This window comes from Megascapheus bottae, chromosome 16 (genome assembly GCF_031878675.1).
Source record: "Megascapheus bottae isolate mThoBot1 chromosome 16, mThoBot2.hap1, whole genome shotgun sequence".
Lineage (NCBI taxonomy): Eukaryota > Metazoa > Chordata > Mammalia > Rodentia > Geomyidae > Megascapheus > Megascapheus bottae.
The window spans coordinates 30,767,494-30,790,966 of NC_143524.1; the positions used below are offsets into that span (position 1 = coordinate 30,767,494).

A 23,473-nucleotide genomic window follows, 5' to 3' on the forward strand; every position below is an offset into this window, starting at 1 on the left:
TCACATACATAGTCCACCAAAATTCCCTGAGCTGATATGTCTGAGATACAATTTAGCAGCTATTTACTGAATGCCTTCTATGTCCCAGGCCCCTTAACATGGGGCAAGTGAGAATCCTGATAAATAAAAGGGAAGATCAAATGGTATCCTTGGTCTCTGACTTTCAGCTTCACCTAGAGGTTGGGTGGGCATTTAAGAGGTCACATAACAAAAACATGGACTCTCTGTGGTCTGGGTTAACTTGCTCAAATCATGAGCTGTCTTCCAATGTAAGGCTATTGCCTCCAAATTTTGTCACCTAAATGCTAACTTTTCCTTTAGGGCTTTCTTTCGTGGCCTAAGAGTATCCAGCAACCAAGTTTATACATCAGAAGATCTGCCCACTGACACACTTTGATGTGAGCATGCATCACTCCCAGGTCCGAAGTGAATCAAAGCAAACTAGCATGAAATGGGGAGTTTGCAGAACTGCAGCCACATGGCAGGACAGGAAAGAAGTGCTGTCAGCTGTGAGGCACATGGACCTCTACAGGACCACATTATAGAGGTGACCTTGGAGACAGCAGCCATGACAGTGGAAAAATACAATGCTCAGATTAAAGCAGGGTATGGGTGAAAGCCCAGTGGGGCTTCTCATCCTACAGACATGGAGGCTTTGAAGAAAGTCTGGGACCAAGAGTAGATATTCTGGGGAAGAGTGAAGAGTACCAAGGTTAGAAACAAGGGGAGCAGGCTCCAAGAAGAAGAGTGTTTAAGGATTGATTCTCTGAGGTTTCAGCTCTATGTGAAAATTGAGCCTCTTCCAATTAAAAGCAAAATAGATGCTGTGGTTAAAGGCCCAGGTTTGGATTCAGAAAAACAGGTTAAAAATCCCACACTGCTTCTATCAGCTGTGTGACCCAATAAACAAAACCTGAAAATGAACAATCCCCCTCCTCAAAAAAAAAGCCCACTAAAAACATAAATCCCTTAAGGGTATTTTCTTTATTGACTTAGTTTTTTATTTTGTTTTGTTTTTCCTTATTGACAAAATTTGTTCAAAATACTGATTTTGAAAGTCAGTGTGAGAATTAAATGAGATCATGTATGTGAGGAAGGATGGAGGTGATGGGGACCTTTAAGAAATAGGCCTAATAAGAGGCTCTTAGGTTATTGGGGGAGTAATTGGAAGGGAGTTCTGGTCTCTTTATGTCTTCACTAGGGCAAACAGTTGTAAAACCCTGAGCCAAACCCTTGATTATGGTCTGGCTTCCTATTTAGGAATATGATCTCTGGCTCCAGACATGCTCCATCATTGTAATATGCCAAGGAGTCCCCAAGGCAGATGCTTGAACCAGCCTGTACCATGCTGTTTGGATTTTTAGCCTCCAGAGTTGTGAATTAACTATTTCTTCTATTTCTTCAGTTATTTTCTTATAGCAATGCAAAATGGACTTATATTATGTAGACATGGTTGCTATAATCAGTATTTCTGGAAGCTCTGTCTTATGCTAATAAATCTTCTTCATTCCTTAAGAACTATTGTTCTTTTTTAGATCTCTTCTTAGGAGTTCTTTCCAAGGTGGAGAAAGGGGGCATTTGCCCAAACTTTTCTAGTCTACTGTAGTATCATTACTTCACTCTTACGGATTTAATACCATTGGAACAAACAGCTTGGGCATTATAACTAAAATTGAATAAAAGAATCTGAGTCCACCTCAGCAAAATCAGGAGAATATCCCCAAGACATGGTAGTAGAAAACTTTGATGATACATTGAAGAACCTATGGGCAAATGGTGCACCATGTTTCCTATGTGTGGCCTACTGTGTGGCCTACTGTGTGACTTTCTCGGTCCATATCCTAGGAGGGAGTTTTGCAGAATCCATGTAGTTTCGCCACAGCTTTTTGAGCATAGGTGGTGTTAGCTTTCTGTTACTATAACAAATACCTGAAACAATTAGATTATATCGAGAAAAGCTTCATTTTGGCACAAAGTTTTGGAAGTCCCAATCCATTGATTAGTTGATGGTCCTGATGCTATTAGATCTATGGTGGTGGCATACCATGGAAAGAACTGTGGTGGAGTAAAACTGCTCACATCATGGTCATGCAGTGAAAAGAGAGATAAGAGAAAGAGATCCAAAGAACTCACACTAGGCCCCCACCTTTAAAAGTGTCCACCACCTTCCTAAAGCACCAAGAAGACTACACCTAGGGGGATATTCTTTTATTTTTCTTCTTGCTTTTCTTTCCCCCCTTTTTATAGAGACAGATTGTCACTATGCATTTGCCTTCCTCTGTCTCCAAAATGCTGAGATTATAATACAAATATACCACTAAATCTAGTTCCTGCCCTCCTGTCATCTTTTGCAACATTGATGGTTTCAAAAATCCTAAACCTATTGTCCTAAGAAATAATCCATGCCAGGAATGATGGAATCGATACCTGTGATCCCAGCAGCCTGGAGTGGTTTGCAAGTAGATTGCAAGTTCAAGGTAAGTCTGAACTCCATAGCAAGACCTTGTCTCAAGAAAAAAAAATCCATGATTTTCTCATGTGAACAAATGATTTTGAACCAAATCCTCCTATATTACCTTCCTCTGTCTAGAACCAGCCCTGTCAATTATTCTCTGCAATTACACCTAGTAGGCTTTGTGGATTCAGAGGACTTGGAATTTTATATACCTCAAATGATTTAATATTATTAAGCAACTAATATTTATTTAATATTTCCAAATTTTGAGCAGGAGAGTCAAAAGGCATATATATCAAGCCAAAGAAAAATTTAAAGCAATTTTCATTGGCTCAGTATTAGCAATGTCTTTTCAGGTATTTTTCAAAGTACTTTCGCAGTTGGTGTTCAAAATTTTTGACTGTGGGTTGAAAAGTTCTGAGTTCAAATTCTGAGTCTACCATTTAACAGCTGTGCTATTTGAAAGAATAACTTAACCTTTCTAAACCTTGATTTCTTCAGAGAGCAGTTAAGTAAAAAGATGCTAACATCAGTGCTTTGTCCATCATAATTGCTTCTACAAATCCTCAAATGAACTCTCCAAAGTGAGTAAAGCAGGTACTATCCTCTTCATTTAAAAAAAAATGACGCAATTGAAGCTTGGGAAGGTGAACTTATTGATGGTAACACAACAGGGTATAAAGGTACTGACCAGAACAAAATTTTGTGACTCCCAGAGCTGTCCTTTCCAATTCCTGTACCCCTACGCCCACCCTGAAGCCACATCTACCTCAAAGAAAGTTATAAGGATTTAACTCAATGATACTATGCCTGCTGCTATCCCTTTTGCCAGAATAGAGGCTGTGCACCATCAGTGTCCATGACTATTACTCTATTTTTATTGTGTCACTCAGTCATGAGTAACCAATTTTCCCCAAAGAACCCTGGGAAGTAAACTTATAATTACTTTGGCACCACTTCCATTTCTACTTTCTCTTCTCTCCCAGAAAGATGAAGATGGGGTATTTACTCACAGACATATTAAAGTTTCATTCAGAAGAAGAGACAAAAAGTTCTGAGTCTTTAGGGTCATTGTTTACAAAACACAAAAGAGGGTCTGTTTTCCTTGGGGAAGGGGCAACAAGTCATGAGTAATTCTTAAGGTTTTGTGTGGGTGACTTGAAGTTTCTGTGAAAGCTTTGAGTCACTATCATCCAGCATATACCAAAGCACAAAAGCCTGACCAAGTTTTGTTCCCCCAAATCACATGATCCATTATGCCCAAGACATTTGTGGAACACATTGTCCATCTACTTGAACAACGTGAGCCCGAGACAGGGCAGCCATTGAAATTTGTCTCATGGCTATTGGTGAAACCCCATTAGGCAGCTGGTCATGCCTTGGGGCACCTTGATGGCCAAACTGATCACAAGGTCCAGCTCCCACAACTACTGTGCCAGCTGTGAAGGAAAGGGTTTTTTCTTCTGCCCTCAGAGCACGAAAGAATCATTAAGAGGCTCAAGTAATGGTTCCATTCTTTGGTTTCATCTTGGGCTGGGCTATAGGTTTGGATAGTTTTACTTAACCAATTTGGCCATGCCAGCTCAGATGGTTACATAAAAGAGGCCTTCTTCCTCAGTTTGGTTAGTGTTACACAGATGCCCTGGATGAGAGTAAGATACAAAAGTTCATTGAATCACCTGGGATGACATTTCTTTGCATGACATTGTTTTCATTTAATTTTGCTACCTATTCATTGAACCAATGTCCTGTTGTACTCTGCTTTCATGGTGCAAGCCATTTGTCCTTCCATGCAGCCAGCCACACCCTTGGGAGGCAAAGAGGAAGGCTGGAAAGAAGATGGACTTGGAGCGAGGCAGACAGAAACCTAGGCTCTGTTTGGGTTAAAAAAAAGAAAGACCATGTCACATACCACATATTGCAAATTTGTTGTGTCGGCAACCGTGTTTAGCACTTCACCTGTAATACTTCACTAAATTCTCATAGTAATTTATAAACATTACCATTTCTGCTTTACAGTTGAGTGAAATTAAGATTTAGAGATACTAAGTACTTTGCTCACAGCCTGGATTTGAATCCAAATCAGCCTCTCAATAACCTTAGAACTGTCCCTGAGTGATAATTTCCCCCTGATTTCAGCTTCCTCGCATAAAATGCACTGACCATTTCACATTTGACCCAATGCCTGGTGTATGAAATTAAATAATAAATGCATAAAGAACACTGCAGACAAACCTGGCACATAACAGATGTTTCACAAATGTTCCCTTCCTCACTACTGAGGCTGATTCTAAGAAATAAGAATTTCTGACTTGAAGCCAAAATCTCCCTGTGTGGTTTGGCTTTCCCACACTGGCCACTGAGGCCTAATTAAAACATGTCTCTCAAGGTTGTGAGTAAATAAAATGGACAGAGAGCTTTGGTGTTTTAAACCTTGGTTATAGAGGAAGAGAGTGTGAAAAGCAGGATGCAAACCTAATTATTCAGAAAGCTAGAATTTAAGCCATAACTCCTCCTCTTTGATGTGTGTGCTTACATGTGTTAAGTACTTTAAGCTGTTCCATGTGTATGTATTTGTATATGTGTGTGTATAAATGTGTGTATATAGATATATCCAGAAGTGGATATATTTATATGTAGATATATACACACACATAATGAATCTCTAAATAAGCCACCAGTACCACACTTAAAGTGGCTTTGGAAAATTAACCATTGGGATAAGCAATATGTGAATTATAAACATTCTTGCACATTGGCAGATAATCACATTGTATGTTTCCCTCCAAGAACTGAGAACGAGAAGAAAGGGAGTAACACAATAGCAGAAAAATGCACTAATCAAATCCATAATCAACTTTGATGATGGAGCAAGGATTCTAATCAAAACACAATGAGGCAAAGGCAAAGTTGCAACAGGTTGTCAGCTTGGGTCTGAACTCTCTTCCCAGGGGCCTCACCCACACTTTTCTTTTTAAACATCTAAAACACAGAAGATTTCAATCACTTCTAATTACTTTTGTAAAGAAACAAGTTGCAAGCTGAGCTCTAGCTCCTAAAAGCAGGAAATATCAAAGTATTATAAGAATCATATTTTCCCCCTGAGACTGCTTCTTAAAAATAGGCTAACCTCTCCTCAAATAGCTCAGGAGTGTTCCTTGTCTGAAGGTTGGCTAGAGAATGCTTCGTAACTAACCGAGTGAGAGTTTAAAATAATTCTTTGCACAGGGTCACAATGCATTCACATGGGAATATAGCAAATGGCCCTTTTTAGGGGGAGACCCAGGTATTTGGTAACTGGAAGGGGATTGGGAGAGATACGCTGCTACAGAGCTGTTGCAGATTGAGAACTAGCTGTAGGTTTACAGAAGAGACTCCAGGTGAGGGAATTGAAGGATTAATAGAGAAGCTGCACCTAACAGCTACTTGCCTCCTCTTTTTGTCCCTCGTTGGGCAGCTGGACTATGACACCTTAATCCCCAGGCTGTACCTTACATGTCCTATAGATGTGCCAGAGCACTAAGGAAGATTATAGCCCTTCCTTGGGCTGGGTTCCCTGCTGGGCCATTCTCTATGATCCAGAGCAAGTTACACTCCCTTGTTGGGCCCCCCTGAAGCTCAGTGGTTATAGTCATCTGTGGTCTTACAAATTAGGGATCACTGGTGATCAGGGAGTGTATGTGGCTCTCTGTACAGTACCATGGATAAGACAGAGACTAGAGCCAGATTGTCCAAGTTTTAATTCTACTAATTCTACTTCTGCCCCTCTCAAGGTTTCTAAAGTCATTTTGGCCTCAATGTCCTCAATTGTAAAAGGGGGAAATTACACTTAGCTCAATGTATTATTATAAATGAATTATTTTATGGAAAGTACTTAGACAGTTCCTGGCACAGTACTAGGAAGTCCTAGTACTTATACTAAGGACTTTCCATTATTAATACTGTTATTATTTTATTATCATAGAAAATGGATCTATGTTACCTGCTTAGATAGTGTTCTTGTGAAGACAAACTATATCATGCATAGAGAGCTTGACACAACAAGTATTCTACACTGGTACCTCTCCTCACCTTCCTATGAGACTGGCACTGTACAATGAGGTTTCTGACAGAGGCTTTATAAACATTTATGAACATGTCAATACTTTCCTCAGGGCTTGACTGAATAGGCCATTTCTTTTCATATTTAGAGACTAATTTAGGTTCAATATGTTCTATCAACTGGGTTAACAATATCAATAGTCAATTTTACCGCTCTCTTTATCTACCACATACTGCAGTAAACAATTACTTAATGCTCACAGTAATTCTTGGGTTATTCGTGCCCATTTTTTACAGATGGAAACACTAAGGACCAACAAAGTTAATGCTAGTATATCAGACTCAGAATACCACCACCATCCACATGACTTTAAAACTTATGCCTTTAGCCACTACATGACCCAGACTCTTGCCAAAAATCCCCTCAATAAAAATGAGAACAGAGGTCCCAAAGACATCATTTGCAACTGGTTTAATCATTTCCTGAGTGTTTTCTACTGATAAGCACTAGGTTTTATACTGGGGAACTACCAGGTGGCAAGTCAGAATGAGGATTTTTTTCTGGAACGTCATGTGGGAATATCTTGTCCAAAGATGGCAAAATCTTTTGCCAAAGTCAATTAACTGTCAGGGTGGGGCTGTGAGCACCAAGATCCACCATTGTCACAGAGAAGATCCACTCTGGAACCTGGGCACTAAAGACAGGATGGCACACTGGTAAACAAGGAAAAATCCACTGGAAAGGGGCCCATTTCCTTAGCAGTCTGTCCAACCTCTCCTTTCAGTCAGTGCTTGAGAGCCCACTGAAGACAAGAGAAATGGAGAGAGGAATATGGGGGTTGTGGACCATTAATGAAGGTCTCTAGAGACCAAGGCTCTGCCAGGTCAGCTCCTAAGGGAGAGGCTGAACTTTTTTTTTTTTTTTAATCAGAAGAGAGGGTGATGAATCACCTTTCTGGAGTCTACCCACTGAAAGCCCTCTAACAATACTTGTCAAATGAAGAGTCAAATTGGCTAAAACAGAGCAGCTACTATGAACAATCCCAGTGTCTACCTTTCCCTCATTCCTCCATTCCTTCTTATCATGCTGGAGGGTGTGCATCACACTCAGAGTCACTGTCCTCTACTACTCCCTCATGGAAGAAGGGGAAATCCTTACAGGAGGCATCCTGGAGCGTGTCCTCATGTCACAGTCCCCATGGCTAATCACAGTAAAAGAGCAGACTACACCACCCTGGCAGAGACAGGACCCGGAGCACTGAAAGAAAATCTTGCCTTCCTCCCACACACCATCACTCTAAGCTGTCAGCTTCCAAAAATGTTTAGCAAGTGCAGCAAGGGCCATGCTTATCAGCATGCTGTGGGAGCTTAATCTGCTTTGAGGGCCTTCTCTAACCCAGTGTTCCAAAAGTCTGCTTACAATTAGTTTCCAGCTCCAGTGCCTCCATCAGAAAGGCTGGGAATGTGTTGAGCGCTAGCCTCTGATCGAAGAAAGCTCCAGGAGAAGGTGGAGACCATGTCAGCAGAGAAGTGTCTGCCAAAAAGGTCAGCTGGTTTGTTGCCACTTCCCTCTCACCAGCCCCAAACCACCTCCCCTTCTGTTTTCCCTTCCCTCCTCATCAGGACAGTCACATCCGTTGGGTCAATCTGTCCCCAAAAGTCCCTACTGACTGGCTGCCAATAAAACACAAGCATGCCCCTTCTCCCTTCTTCCAGAAGAGAGGGAGAAATGTAGCTGGGAGGGTAGGAGGCCAAGAGAACCTGATTGGCCCTTAAGGATTTCCTTAAAAGAGATTGCCTACATCTATCTAGAAAATATCATGTAACCCTTCTATTAATTACAATAAAAATATATGAAAAAAAAAAAAAGAGATTGCCTAGCCAAACCCTGTCACCCAGCCCATGTTGTATGCATCCTCTGCCTGGAAAGGTAGAAGTCACCATTTCTCTTCCAGTCATTCTCCCATGCCCACTTTCCAAGTCACCTGAGCTGCCAACACCAGAATGTATCAACCAGATAGGAGGGACTCAGCTTCAAGCCGCCATTCTGAGACAGCTGCCCCTAACCCCACCCCCACAGCGACAGTCAGCCAAGACACTAGGAGTCTCCAGCAGCCTGCTGTGCCAGCACCTTGCCAGAATCCCGGCTTCCTAAGGATGGAGCAGGAATAGGCCCTTCAAGCCAAGAGGAGATCAGGTTCACTGCCAACCCCACGTCCTGGATCTTAACAACCAGACCAGAGAGCAGTCAAACCAAATGAAGCATCAAACCATTCAACTACAGGGATAGAATCGGTTTGGAACCCAAAGAGACAGTCGCAAATATCAATATAGTCCCTTCTTGGGGCCAAACCCTTGAAATGCAGGAGCTGACATTTCTAGTGCCATACACGCTTTGGGAAAAGACCTTGGCAGTGTTCCAATCCCCATCCTTCCCAAAGATGGGCAGGCGTGCCAACACTGCTGATCTCCTCGCCCAGTTCCTTAGATGAACCTTGGGCATCCGGGCCACACCCACTGGCCGTCCCACTCTCCTTGAGCATCCATCCCCTCCCCCCCCGCGTAATAATCGGACAAGGGTGGTTCCCTTCTTGCCCACATTGTAGCCCTCCTCCCCCCATTAAGTCCTACCTCCCTCCCCCCCAAAGTATTAACCCATTTCTCCTACACAGTGCTCCCCCACCCCCACCCTTAGCACAGGACACCTCTCACCTGGGTATCGAACCCGTTTTCCACGGAGCCGCTCTTCCGCAGCGGGAGCCCCTCCCCCGCGGTCTCCTGCAGCGCCTGCGATTTCAGCGGGATCTGGCTGGGGAAGGCAGTCTTGCTCACCTCCACCTTGCTTCCGAACTTAAGGTAGCAAGGCTGGGGGCCAGTCCGAGCCGGGGGCACGTGTAGGATGGGCGCGGCACTGTGCACGGGTTTGGGCAGTCCCGACTTCATTTTGGAGGCTACCAGGATGGCCGGCATCTTCTCCCGGGGCTTCGGTTTTCCCAGCACGTCCCTGGCAGCGGCGGCGGAGGCGACCGCTAAAGGCAGCGCGGGCAGCAGAGCAGGCGCCGGGCCTCGGCCCGCGAGGCGCCCACCACCGGTGGAGAGAAAAAAATAAGAAGAAAAATGGGGGTGGCGGGGAGAGAACCCCCGGCTATGGGGAGCTCCGGTAATAATCGGACAAGCGATCTGATGATGTCAGGGATGAGCAGGGAGACCGGTCACGCCGTCTCGCCGGTCCCACCTGGACGGATGCTACCGGCCGCAGCGGGCTGTGACGCCCCTCCGGGGCGGCTGGGGTTCAAGCGCTCCGGGCGCTCCGGGCTTGCCGCCTGTGGTAATCTTCCTCCAGAGAAACCGAGGCGTGGACGCCCATATTAACTTGTCATGGCATCCGAAGTGAGGAAGCTCCAGTGGAAAAGAAGGCGGCGGGGGCGCGGGGACCGCGGGGACCGCGGGGACGCACGCGTCCCGCTCCGGCGGCCGTGGGTGTGAGCGGGCGAGGGAAGGAACGAGCCGCGGAGCGAGGCAGGAGAGGGGGAGGGCGCACGGAACCCCAAGACGTCTCCACCGAGCTGCCTCCCCAGCTCGCCGGCTCACCGCAGTGTCACCCGCGACGCAGTCGAGGCGCAGCGAGAGCCCCCGAAAGGTCTCTGCCGGCGTGACAGTCAGTCACCGCAGCCCTGAAGCCACCTCAGACAGACAGCACCTCAGCGCCCGCGGCTCTGCACATGCTCCGTGCGCTAAGAGAGCAGCAGAGGCGGCGGCCGTGGGGGCTCACGAGACAGCCCCCTGGACACGCGGCTGGCGGATTAGGCAGGGCTTCGCTGACGAGCCGACCGCCCGGCTTCCCGGGAAGACCGCGCTGATTGCGGGGCTCTGCGGAGGGAAGGACGGGTTGCGGCTGGCGCGGCCCTGGCGCGCGCTGACAGCCGCGGGCGGGTCCGGGCACGCCCACCGGCCCGCGACGCACCAATCAGCGGGCGCGACTGTCACTGCAAAGGGGGCGTGGTCTCAACTCCCGGCCGCAGTCGAAACTCCGGGGCAACGCTTGGCCTCAAGTACAAAGCAGGCTTGGTGGCCGGGCTGCGGCACAGCTTCCCGCCGCGCGCCCTCCGCCCTGGGGGACGGGGTGGGGGCTGATACTCCCGCGTCCCTGCAGCAGCTTTCTTTTGAAAAATGCTCTTTCGAACGCAAACTCCCGCCACGGAGCTCCGCCGGTAAGGCTCAGGGGAAGTTGGTTTCCGATTTCAAATTGCACTGGTCACCTTAACGGTCTGAGTCTTCCGGAGGCGCGCCTGCAAACCTCGCTGCCCCCCACTCCGGAGTGGCCAGGGCGGTTCCTCCTCTCCCGCGCGCCGAGGACCCTCCAGCCATTTCTCCTCTCTTCTGCCTGCTCTTCCAGGCAGGCCAAGGGCTCTCCCGACAGATTCCAGCTTTCAAAGGCTGTACGTGTCACCTTACCGTATCTACAGGCAGATACCATTGCCAGATACCATGGCAGATTTCCCCCACCCCTCGAGTGTTCCTCCTGGCAACCTACCACAGACTTGTAATGAGGATAGCCCGAGAGGTTGCATGACCCTGGTAGGGAAAGACCGACCGTGCCGTGTTTCATGTAGGCACCCCACCCTGTAGGCACCTCTGACCTACTGGCCCCACAGGTTCCTCGACTTTGATTCCCTGGAGGACTCCTCTCAGTGACTCGCTGGGTTCCTGGCTGACCCCACGTTATACAACATGGACGGCATGGAATGATCCAGGCAGGCCAGAGGCCTCATGACTCCTGGATGACGATTCCCCCACCCATTTTCATCCTTAAATGTTTGATTTTCCATGCAGGAAAATGACGATTTGACTACATTTACCTACTGCACTGTTATCTGGACTAAATGAAAGTGCGCAGCTGTCATGTAACACAAGCAGCTGGCAAAATGAGGAAGCAAGGAAAGTTGTATCTCCATTCATTCTTTTCCTTTCCTTTTCTTTCTTTTTTTTTTTTTTTTTGTGCCAGTACTGGACTTCAACTCAGGTACTGTCATTGTCTCCATAGTTTTTTTGTGTGTGTGCAGGCTGGTGTTCTACCAGTTGAGCCACAACTGTACTCTGGCTTTCTGCTGGTTAGCTGGAGTTAACAGTCTCAATAAATTTTTCTGACTAGGCTGGTTTCCAACTGGGATCCTCATATCTCAGTCTCCTGAGTAGCCTGGGAGTAAGCCATTGACACCTATCTTTATATTCCTTCTTGTTAATTGTGGGGCTTGAACTCTGGGCCTTCGCACTGTCCCTCAACTCTTCAGCTCAAGGCTAGTGCTCTATCACTTGAACCACAGCACAATTTCCTATATTCCTATTTTTAAATTGCTACTACCCCTCCCACTCATCATCTCTAGAAGTGATTTTCCCATTTTCTGTTTCTGGGGTACATGTTGCCACTGTATGTTCACTGATGCCCTGATCTACAATGCTGATAGCATTCATTTATAACAATACTGATAGTCTAGGCTGAATGTATAGGTCTCCCCAAAATTTATGGTGTCAAACCTTAATTTTCATTGTGACAGTACTAGGACTTGGAACCTCTGGGAAGAATAAAGTTCATGGATAGAATCAATGCTCACATCAGAGGAGAGAAGATGGACATGATATCTTTCTGCCTGTATAGATGCAGCCAGAAAGCGGGAAGAGCCCCTTACCAAGATTCTGATAGTGATGGCAGCCAGCTTTAGCGTCTGGGCCAATGAAAAAATAAATGTTTGTTGTTTTGGCCACCCAGTGTGGCATATTTTGTTACAGCAGCTTCCTGTCCAAGATATTAGACTTTTAGAACAACCTCCTTAACATTAAAAAATAAGATGACTTCTTAGTTTTGCCAGCTCCCCCACCCTTCTTATCTTCCATTCATTTTGTATCCAATAACTTTGTGTTCCATGCTTTCTCTTCTAGTCTCAAGTACATGCAGGCCTGTATGTAAGCCTGTTGTAGTTATTGCCCTCTGAGTAGTCCATGGCACTGAACACTCAGCTCTCTGACAATATCTCTTATGCACTTATTTTTGTCTTATTTAACTTAATGTTTCATGAAATGAAGAACTACATTTTAACTTCCATAGATTTCCTCAGTATCAACTGTAATGCTGTGGACAGACCAGCTACTCAGACTTATGAATGACAAAATGATGTTAGCAGCAATTAAACTCTTAATTCTTGTTCTCACAGATAGTAGAAGAGTTGTGGAAACATACAAAGATACTGCTGTCTTCCACTTCTAAAGACCATGGAGCTATTCCCAAGTATTCTCATGGCTCTGATGCAATAGTTCCCCAGGCATGGTCCCCAGAGCAACAGTAACCACATCACTTGGAAACCTGTTTCAGAATCCGCACCCCAGGGCTGGATGTACACCTGTAATCTCAGTTTCTCAGGAGGTGGAGGTGGGAGAACTGTGGTCTGAGGCTAGCTGTATGCAAAAGGAAAGACTACCTAAAAATAAACTGAAAAAGGGCATGTCTCTGGTGGTTGAGGACTTGCCTAGCAAGGCCCTCAATGCAAAGGAATCCTTAACCTTACCCAGTAAATCAGAAACTCCCTAGAGGTGGAACTAGGGAAGGAGTGAAGGCAGCAAATAAATATTTACTTCAATGATTTTGATATAACAAAGCTTGGGAACTTTTACTCTAATGAATGTATCATGTATTCCATGCACATCCAGAGCTTCTCAAACCTTAATGAGTATATAAGATCAACCAATATTCTTGTTGAAATACAGGTGCAGATTCAGCAGATCTAGAGTGGACTTAAGATTCTGTTTTCCAAATAAACTCCCAGGTTCTACCCAGGGTGGTAGTCTCAAAATGACAGTAGAAGGTTCAAGCCACAAGCAGTAAAAGTGTTTCATCTCGAGGACTGTCTGTACTTCAGTGATTTTTCATAACACACTGTTCTGCAAAGGATTTGGGGGACAGGGAGCACAAATCTATTTATCCAGAACTGTCAACTAATATCTGTTATGGGTAGATTAATGCAAATAGTGACATATTGTATATTTGCCATTTTTGGTTCCATGGCATTTCGGAACCCAAATTTAATTGAATTTTCTACCTAGCTTTATTTTGGGTTCTGAGATTTGAAAAAAGTACAAATATAAATGATGGTGCATTTCTTTGTTTTAAAAATGCTTTCTAATACTCTAGGATTTAGCAAACATGAGCATTCTGCTTAACTAAAATCTGGTAATTTATCTCTCTTTTTAGTCATATTGGGTTTATTTAGTGCAAAAGGATAGGACAGGATTCAGTTTATTGTTAAGGATCAAGAAACAAAGACTGCAAACATTCTATACAAATTTGGATGAGCTGCCAGATGGGGATAGAGACTCCATAATATATAGCATTATTGTGAGTGACCTCCAGTTCTTCATTCTAGGACTTGGATGGAGGAATGATAGCCATCTTTGCACACTGAGGCTGCAACAGAGTGCAAACAAGATTCAGTTTCTTCTGCTATAGGACAGGTGAGGCAAAAAGCTATGTTCAGCTGCTATTAGGAGCCCTCAGGTTACACATAGAATGGATGCTGAAGGCAGTCCCTGGGCTGCTGCTGTTGACTTGGTCCCTAGGTGCTTGGCTTCTCTTGCCTCTCAATGATAAGCTTGTCAGTTGAATACAGTGGCTAATAGAGACCTGTGGACAGATTAGTTCAACATATCTCTTGGTTTTAGTCTCTAGAGCTTGAATTTCTACAGGATCCTTTACATTTTTATTTTCTCCTAAGGCATCTCTTATCCCCCTGACAGCATGCATTCTGTAACTGTAGGCAGTGAAATGCTTGCTGTCTCTCAGCAATGACCCGTACAGATCTAACACTTGTGCATGATTGGAGGCTGCCATTTTGGAATTGGGGGCGGAGTGAAAGGCAGAAAAAAACAACCCCAAGCCCAACCTTCAAAACAAAAACAAATGAGTCCTCTTTGCGTTGGTCCCAAGTTTAAGACAATAGAAATTTCAACCTACTGCAAAAACTACTCGTGAAATGCAGCACGGAGGTTTGAACTTCCTGGCCTGTGGATACCAGGCCTAAATGTTGCATAACTGCCTGCGGCTAACTTGGAAACTCTCATTCTTCTTGACTGAAGACAAGTGCATCTTTAGTTTTCCAAATTTTATTCTTTACTTTTTCATTCTTTAATAACATTTGCTTTTTCCTGGAATATTTTTCATCTACCTATTATCTTTCTGACAATACGAAAAATAAGGGGTCACTCAAACCAAAGAGGGGAAAACAACAAATGAGAAGTAAATAATATAATTACATGTTTCTTCTAGCCAGATGTCAGTGGCTCACACTTATAATTGTAACTACTCAGGAGACTGAGCTCTGAGCATCACAATTGGAAGCCAATCCAGGCAGAAATGTCTGGGAGACTCTTATCTGCAATAAACTATCCCTCAAAAAAGCTGAAAGTGGAGCTCTGGCTTAAGTGGTAGAGTACTAGCTTTAAGTAAAACAAGCTCAAGGACAGTACCCAGGTCTTTAAGTTCAAGCCCTAAGACTGGTATACACATGCTAGCACCTGTGTGTGTGCATACACCCACACACAAGATTATTCTTTAAATAAGATCACTTCAAATTATACAAATGGTTTATGAGCTTACTTCTCCCATATGGATACAATGTCATCATGAAATAAGTCATTTTAAGTCAAAATGGTAAGCACTGATAGAGAGGTTTCTAATTTAGACAATTGCAAGCTGCTCTGGAAAGAACCCAGATTGTTAGAAAACATTTTTATAATCATTGTAGACAAATATGCAAAACTGAAACATCCTATTTTTTTAATCTCTAGTCTGACAGCACTTCCTTCTCTTTGACTCCAAACTTTCAAAGTCATCCAAATATCAAGGATATGTGGATTCAAAACTTATTACCAGGCTGGGAGTTTGGCCTAGTGTAGAATGCTTGCCTATCATGCACAAAAATCCAGGTTTGATTCCTCAGTACTACATACATAGAAAAAGCCAGAAGTGGTGCTGTGGCTCAAATGGCGCTGAGCCTCTACTCTTGAGAAAAGCTCAAGAACAGTGCTCAGTCCCTGAGTTCAAGCCCCAGGACTGGCAAAACAACAACAATAACAACAAACTTATTACCAAAGTTCACAGGACAACTGAATGATCCTGAGTTTAGAAGTTCCTTGGTTTTAAGAGCCATCCTTAAGTCAGGATGTACCAGCTGTACCCTTCTCTGGTTTTCAGTGTCTGCCACTGGTGATTAACCTGCGTGCCAGTTGAGCTTCAGCAATTATCTAAAAGTAATCAACCTCATCAATTATTTCTCAGCTAATTTAAAGACCCCTGTGCGTATATATACATATGTATATGTATATATATGTATATATATGTATGTATATATATATGTATATATATGTATATATATATATATATATATATATATATATATATATACAGAGAGAGAGAGGGAGAGTCCTGTGAGTATATCTGGGCCCGATCTGCAGGGCCCAAATTGCAGGGATTGGAGTAGGGGAGGGAAATCAGCATTCCTGGGACCCTATAATAATTATAAACTGTTTAGGGGACATGTTTTAGGTCTGGAATGATATAAGAAGAAAACATTTGTGAGCATGTTTGGATTTTTTTTAACCACACTAGCTTATTTAAAAAATGTGTTTTCTGTGATAAGATGGTGATTTATGACACATATCAGAGATGGAGCACTTTTGTAGTAGCTGAGTTAGAGAGCTTAGCTGCCCTAGACTATGACTATGGACATCTCTTTATCTTCTCTACTCATTTCACTGTGGACCCACTTCCATTTTCCAGCATTTTTCCAGATGGTCTGTGTACAAATTAATGTGCCCAACAATGACCCTCAGGCTAAGAAACCTTCACCTGAAAATTCTAGAGTGTCTATTTACAAGTTCTTGAGGAAGGGTGGCCCTGACTAAATGTCAAACAAACATATAGGAAACCATTGGTTCATCAGCAGTTCAATCATTAATTCAATGAACACATCATTGAGAACCATCTGTGTGATAGTCTGTGGATACAGGAAGGGAAACATAGATAAGTTTTGCTTCCAACTGTCAATATTCTAAGGATGATACAACTACTGTTCTATGAGCGTCCTCACAAGCTAGTAGGAGAAACAAAGAAATCCATAAATGATAAGTATAGCCAACACCCCCAGAGATACAATCCAAAGTAAACTGGGATAACACAAGAGCGTCATCCTTTCACAGAGTTGTCAGCTATGTTGAATATTTAATTTACTAAGAAAAAGCCAGATGAATAACTTGAGATAAATTCCTTGTTTCCACCCTAGTTCTGAAACTCTAAGAGTTATGGGACTACTCTGCTACCTTTGCAAGTCCAAGAAGCATTCCTTTGTTTATATTTTAACTCTTCACAAAGGACTTTGGCAAAATCTATGTTCATTGAAACTCTGGCTAAAGATACATAAGTATGATCATAGAGAATATTCTTAATTGACTGCTGTAGGTGGGGAAACGCATATGTAAATAAATCTCATCAGAGGGAAGATAAAGCAGAAAATACTTCCCTCCTAATTCAGGTGAATAAGCACATCCAAGGACATACTCTTAGAGATATATTATCGGTTGACTGGCTATCCCAAGGCCAGCCCAGAAGGCAGTGACCAAGCAATATTCTTGCCTATCTTAAATGATAAAAACTGAATTCCAGGAAAGATTTTAGTACAAAGAGCCTGAAAGAATGAAGTACTCAGAGCAATATGAAAAGACTTGAAGAATAAGTAAAGCGAAGTATGTTACTTAGCTTTTCATCACGCCTGTAATCTGTGGATCTCAGTTCAAAGCCAGCCTGGGCATGAAAAGTCCTTGAGATACTCCTATCTCCAATTAACCACCAGTAAACCAGAAGGGGTGTTGTGGTAGAGTGCTAGCCTTGAACTAAAGAGCTCAGAGAAAATGCCCAGGCCCAGAGTTCAAGCCCCATGATTGACCAAAAAGGAGCAGAAGCAGAAGAAGAAGAGGAGGAGGAGGAGGAGGAAGAAGGGGGAGGGGAGGATGGAAGAAGAGGAGGAGGAGGAGGAGGAGGAGGAGGAGGAGGAGGAGAAGGAGGAGGAGGAGAGAAAGATTTATTTTGCCTCAGAGTTTCAGAAGTTTCAGTCCCTGTTGGCTTGGCACTGTTGTTTTGGGACTGTGGCAGCCCTTTACATCATGACATGGATTGTACTGTAAGGCAAAGCTGTTCATTTCACAGTGTCCCTAAAGCAAGACAAGAGAAAGGGGAAAGAGTATCTATATCCCCAATGACGTAACTTCCTCCTACTAGATTCTAACTCCTAAAATTTCCACCATTTTATCTCATATTGTTACAATTTTTCACCTTGTTATCTGATATATTTTATATGTTCTTAGTTGGTATTTGAAAGTGGATAGGGAAGGGGGGAATCAAGCCGGGAGAGGGTGGGAGGGAAATGGGGACCATGTCATGAGAAAGGGTATCAATGTTTGTGAAGTTATGCACTTTCTATCCGGTGAATATAATGTAACCCTTCTATTAATCACAATAAAAATATTTATTAAAAACAAAATTTCCACAATTTCCCAATAGTACTAGCGTTGGCAATGTTTTCAACGCATGTCTTTTGGTAGAAACAACCAAACCATAGCACATAGTAAAACCCTTTTCCCCAAATAGCAACAAAGCTGGATACGCTTCCAAATAAAGTTTTTCTTCTAGGGGAGAAGAATCATAAAAAAAAAAAAAACAAAAACAAAAAAACCCAAGAGCATAGTTAGAAATCTCCATTAGTGTGCTTGCCTAGCATGCACAAAGATCTGGGTTCATTTCCTCAGTACCACTACACAGAAAAAAAAAAAAGTGGGAGGAGGAGGGGGCTGGGAGCTTGGCCTAGTGGTAGAGTGCTTGCCTAGAAATCTCCATTTGTTTGGGAACAGAAGGAAGAGAAGAGGTAATATGACAGGACATGAGAGAACTCCTGAGTTTGATGGGGAAGAAATTCAGAGTCAGCACTTTCCCTACTATCCTTTTGCTCCACTCAATAAGTAAGTTAGGATTATGAAGGAAATTCGAAAGTATTCTGACAAGGCTTTGGAACCAGAAAAAGATGCAAATAAAGATAAATATCCAATGTATGTGCTGGCAAAGAGGTAAAATACAAGATGAAAATATCTAGACCTTCCAGCCTATGCAGCTGCCTATAGTTAAGGCTGGGGACAGCCTCATATTTGGTGTGGCGTCATCTAGAACTTTGCCTGCAAGAAGTAAAGGTGAAAATGACTGTTTACACTCCAGGCTACATCCGACCTACAAGATCTTATGGTTCATTGTTATTTTTTAATTCTCTATCCACTTTTTCACTGCTGTAGATAAGGGGGGAAAATTTATTTACAATTGAAAAGATCTATTTAATACAGTTTCAAACTGATTTTTTAAAAAATTATTTCATCCTCTATATTATTTCTTCTACTTCCTACACATCAGATCAGACATTCAGAATTGATTCAGAATAGTAATGACTCTGATAAGAACTATAGTCTGTGAAGTTATTCTTACTGAATGCTTGAGACTAAGTTAAACAATGTATATACATTATCTCTAATTCTTACAACAACCTTAGGAGATAGGTGATAATTGTCAATTTCACTTACAGAAAACTGAGACCCATAAAGGGTTCAGTATCTTACCTAAGATCCCATGGCAAATTCATTGGAAAAATAGGATTTAAGCACTTGGACTAAGGATAATAAGTCATATACCATCAAAAGAATAAGATAATGGTGATAGTAGAGATGATACTATAACTCTCTGTTCTGTTCTGGGTGGGCTTCCAGGTCCTGCCCTGGACCAATGAAATGAGACTCCTGCAATAGGGCTTATGCAGTAGAATATGGGTAAGGTTCTCCTGGTACAGACAAACTGAAAAGTACTATTTTATGAAATGCTATAAAAGCTTTCTTCTGCATTTTACAATGAGGTATTATTCATTTGTTTATTTATTTATTTATTTATTTATTTTGCCAGCTCTACGGCTTGAACTCAGGGCCTGAACACTGTCCTTGAGCTTTCTCAAGGCTAGAACTCTATGACTTGAGCCACAGCAAAACTTCCAGCTTTTTCTATGTATGTGATACTGAGGTCTTTGTGCATGCTAGGCAAGCACTCTACCACTATGCCATACTCCACAATGAAGTATTATTAACATAATAATTTAGGTAATTTTAATCAATGTTAACAGAAACTATGGGGACTTCTGTTACTTTATAAGCAACATTCTCTTATTGAGAAAAAACACTCAGCCAGTATAGTTGCCTGTGCAACCCAAACACAACCAGGTAACTGCCCAAAATGCTGCCCCAGTGTCATTCTGTAGTGGCATCAATCAGAATGACATTGCTGGGTTGTTAGTGGGTGTGGGGCCTCCCTGGCCCTGAGCTACAATGCTCCCTGGGCTCCTTCATTGCATTTCCTCTTTTGGTTACTGCTGTCATGCTGGAAGCGTTCATGCCTACCCTCTGACTCTGCCCAGGCATGGAGCCTGGTGAGCATCGGCATTGCATCAAATTGCTGGGAGAGGCTCCTGGCCAATGTTTGACCCCTAGGGAGAGGCAGGAGCCCAGGGGACAGGGCTCTGAGAGGAAGACTAGGCAAGTTAATTCTTCAAGGTCTGTGCTGGTATAAAAAAACTCTCAATAGTAGTTATTTTTAAAGAATTTTTAGTTTTTGTTAAACATATTTTAAATATAAAATGAGTGTTAATAAAATTTTTCAAAAAAATTTAAAAAAATAATTTAGTTTTAGTATATATTTTGTGATTACCTTTGTTTAAATTTATCTCTTAATATATATGTGTGAGTGTATATATATATATATATATTTATATTTATTTATTCAAGGGCCACTTTATAAGCCCTATTATGAATGAAGTCCTGTATAAATGTCAGTGATATGGTGACATGAATAAAACTAGATTAAATTCTTGCATTCTCTTAACTTTTCAGCTAAGAACAATGAATCCCTCAGCTAAGAGCAATGGATCCCTTCCCCAAACAAACAAACAAACAACAACAAAAAAATTAGCTATCCAAAATGGCAATTCTGTTTCAGTTAAAGAGTGGTTGTGAATGAAGAAATGCTCGACATCTCTGGCCATATAAGAAATACAAATCAAAACAACTCTAAGATTCTACCTCACTCCAGTTAGAATGGCCATGATCAAGAAACCTAATAACAACAAATGCTGACGGGGATGTGGCCAGGAGGGATCACCACTACACTGTTGGTGGGAGTGCAAACTCGTTCAACCACTATGGAAAGCAGTATGGCGGTTCTTCAGAAGACTAAACATAGAGTTCTCCTATGACCCAGCAATTCCACTAGCACAATGATGTTCATTGCAGCACTACTTACCATAGCAAAGATATGGAACCAACCCAGATGTCCCTCAGTTGATGAGTGGATCAACAAGATGTGGTATTTATACACAATGGAATTCTATGCTACTGTCAGAAAGAACGACATCGCCCCATTTGTAAGGAAATGGAAAGACTTAGAAAAAATCATAGTAAGTGAAGTAAGCCAAACTCAAAGGAACATAGGCTCAATGGTTTCCCTCATTTGTCATAATCATTAAAAGCCTTGAGCTCACTTAGCAGAGATTTACAATAGAACAAAACCTAGATACATAAGGCCATATAGTATGACACTAAATGAAAAGACCTCCAGGATATAGAAACAAAAGCCATATAATGAGTGATTGTTGTCCTTAATGTATTAAGTTATCTCTCATCTCTTTTGATGTCCCTTGGTTATCTCATATGGTTACAGTATTTCACCTTATTATCTGATATATTGTATACATGCATATTTGGTTATTTGAAATTGGATAGGGAAGGGGGGAAAACAAGATGAGGGGTGGGGATGGGGAGAGGGAAGTGGGGACCCAGAATGAGAAAGGGTATCAATGTATGTGAAGTAATGCATCTTCTATTTGGTGAATATAATGTAACCCTTCTATTAATTGCAATAAAACTATATGGAAAAAGAGAGTGGCTGTGTATGTAGTTAAGTCACTGACAAGAAGGGGTTCTTCCTAAAATGCCCAAGACCCTCATTCCAGAAGCCCTTCCTGTCCTCCCTTTCTTCTGCGAAACAATTCCTCACTGAAATGCCACAACCACCCTTGAACAGAGGGATTAGGAAATCAATCCTTTTCTGACTGATCTACCAACTAGGCTCTGTCAACCAGGATGCTGGCCTCAAGATAATTCTCTCTGCAGAAAGAGATGATGAGGATAGTGAGCCCAAGACGCCTGAGGTGAAAACTACTGGGCATGTGGGAAAGGGAATTCTAGTTAAGTCTTCTGGTTGGCTGAGTTCCAGGCTGGTTTAAAACCTGTCAACAAAACAGAGGCACCCATGGGGCTCTTTCGCACTTGGAGATTCATATGAAGGCTTTGTGAAGATTTGAGATCTTAAACAGCAGTACTAAGTTCCTCTTCTCTCTTTCTGTGGATCACTCCCCCCCCCCTCTCTCTTTCCACTCCCTCCAGGTTTAAAACCTCAGAGCTTCGCAGATGTAAAACAGCACTTAAAATAACGTTTTATAAACAGTAGGTCAAGATGCTATTATTTTCTAAATTGACAACTTTCTTGCAGCTCCACGTGACAAGGGAAATTTAGATACACATGGATTAACTCATTAGAATCTAGCCCTGCCCCCCCAAATAGCCTGGTAAGGCCTCAAACGTGGACCAAGTATGAGAGAAAGGCACCCTGGGCTGTGCTGAAGACTAGCAAGCAGCATTCTCCTGCTAGCACTATGAACATCTTTTCAAAGTTGGCAGTAGTGAATACACTCCCATTCAGTCCTTTGCCTGTTGTGTTTCTATACTTCCTGAAAGGACAAGAGAAGGGCTGAGTTTGGCGATAGTAAAAACCAGTCTTCAATAGTAGCTTCCAGCAAGGCTGACTTCCTGCTGAGTTATCAAAGCCAGGCTTCAAGAATTTACTCCTTAGGACCCTTTTAGGTCTTTCTAGACTTTGGATCCTATATGTCTCTTGTCAGTGTCATCTTGTTCTTTAGTCCTTGAAGAAGAAACTCCCATTGTCACTATGTTTTGCTTCCTGTTTCTTTTCTGAGTATAATGAAAGGAAAGACTCCTACAGTTGGAATCAGGAAGACCTAGGTGAATCCTGACTTCACCTCCTGTTAACTGATTGGGTAAGGGTACTTTACTTCTCTCATCCTCAGTTTCTTCATTAGAAAAATGGGGCCTCAGTTTCTTCATTAATAGAATGGGGATCATAGTGAAAAATATGTCACTGGGTTTTGCAAGGGTTTGAGATAATGGAGGTTGAGAACCGAGTATGAATCAGAGAACATCTGTCATTCATTCATTGAAATGGCAGTTTAGTATTCCTAAATGCCGGACAACATACTAACTGCTGGCAATATAATGTTAGCAAGAACCAAAATTACACAAGCACTTCAATGAATATATGATGACAAGTGAGGTAAATGCTGTGGTAGGAGATTAAGAAGATCCCCAGGTGAGGTGCTGGTAGCTCACACCTATAATTCTAGCTACACAGGAGGCTGAGATCTGAGAATCAAGATTCAAAGCCAGCTGGGCAAAGAAGTCCTGATGAGACTCTTATGTCCAATTAACCACCAGAAAACTGGAAGTGGCACTGTGGCTCAAAGTGGTAGAGTGCTGGCCTTGAGTGAAAAAGTTCAGGGACAGGACCCCGGCTCTTAAGTTCAAGCCCCAGGAGTGTCAAAAAAATATAAAAGGAAACTACTAAGACCCCTCCACACTGCAAAGGCTTGCCAAAGCTTCTCTGGAAAAGTGATGAGTGAAGCATGGAGCAGCCAGTCAAAAATGCATATTGAAATGCGCCTGCTGTGTCCATGGAGAGAGCCTGCAGGGTCTGAGCTCCTCCTGGAGTGGAGTGCCAGGAAG

The 23,473-nt window shown here is 42.8% G+C and overlaps 1 protein-coding gene, 1 long non-coding RNA gene and 1 pseudogene across 4 annotated transcripts in view; all 3 read right to left on the reverse strand.

Annotated features, from left to right (window-relative positions):
• Nav2 (neuron navigator 2) overlaps positions 1 to 9,556 on the reverse strand; it is a 379,403-nt gene extending 369,847 nt beyond the window's left edge. For all 3 annotated transcript variants that reach the window (XM_090348005.1, XM_090348004.1, XM_090348003.1), the window contains exon 1: positions 9,209 to 9,556. In XM_090348005.1, coding sequence (XP_090204131.1) covers positions 9,209 to 9,466 — 258 coding nt within the window. In that variant the 5' untranslated portion in view covers positions 9,467 to 9,556. The remainder of the gene's footprint in view (positions 1 to 9,208) is intronic.
• Positions 4,185 to 8,989, reverse strand: LOC150053078 (uncharacterized). The gene is made up of 3 exons (XR_016538065.1): positions 8,904 to 8,989; positions 7,917 to 8,030; positions 4,185 to 4,329 (listed from the first exon to the last, which is right to left on the reverse strand). It is a non-coding gene; the product is annotated as an uncharacterized LOC150053078 (long non-coding RNA).
• Positions 9,557 to 14,100: 4,544 nt separating the features above from the next.
• Positions 14,101 to 14,375, reverse strand: LOC150053079 (LYR motif-containing protein 4 pseudogene; annotated as a pseudogene).
• Between the last annotated feature and the right edge of the window lie 9,098 nt (positions 14,376 to 23,473).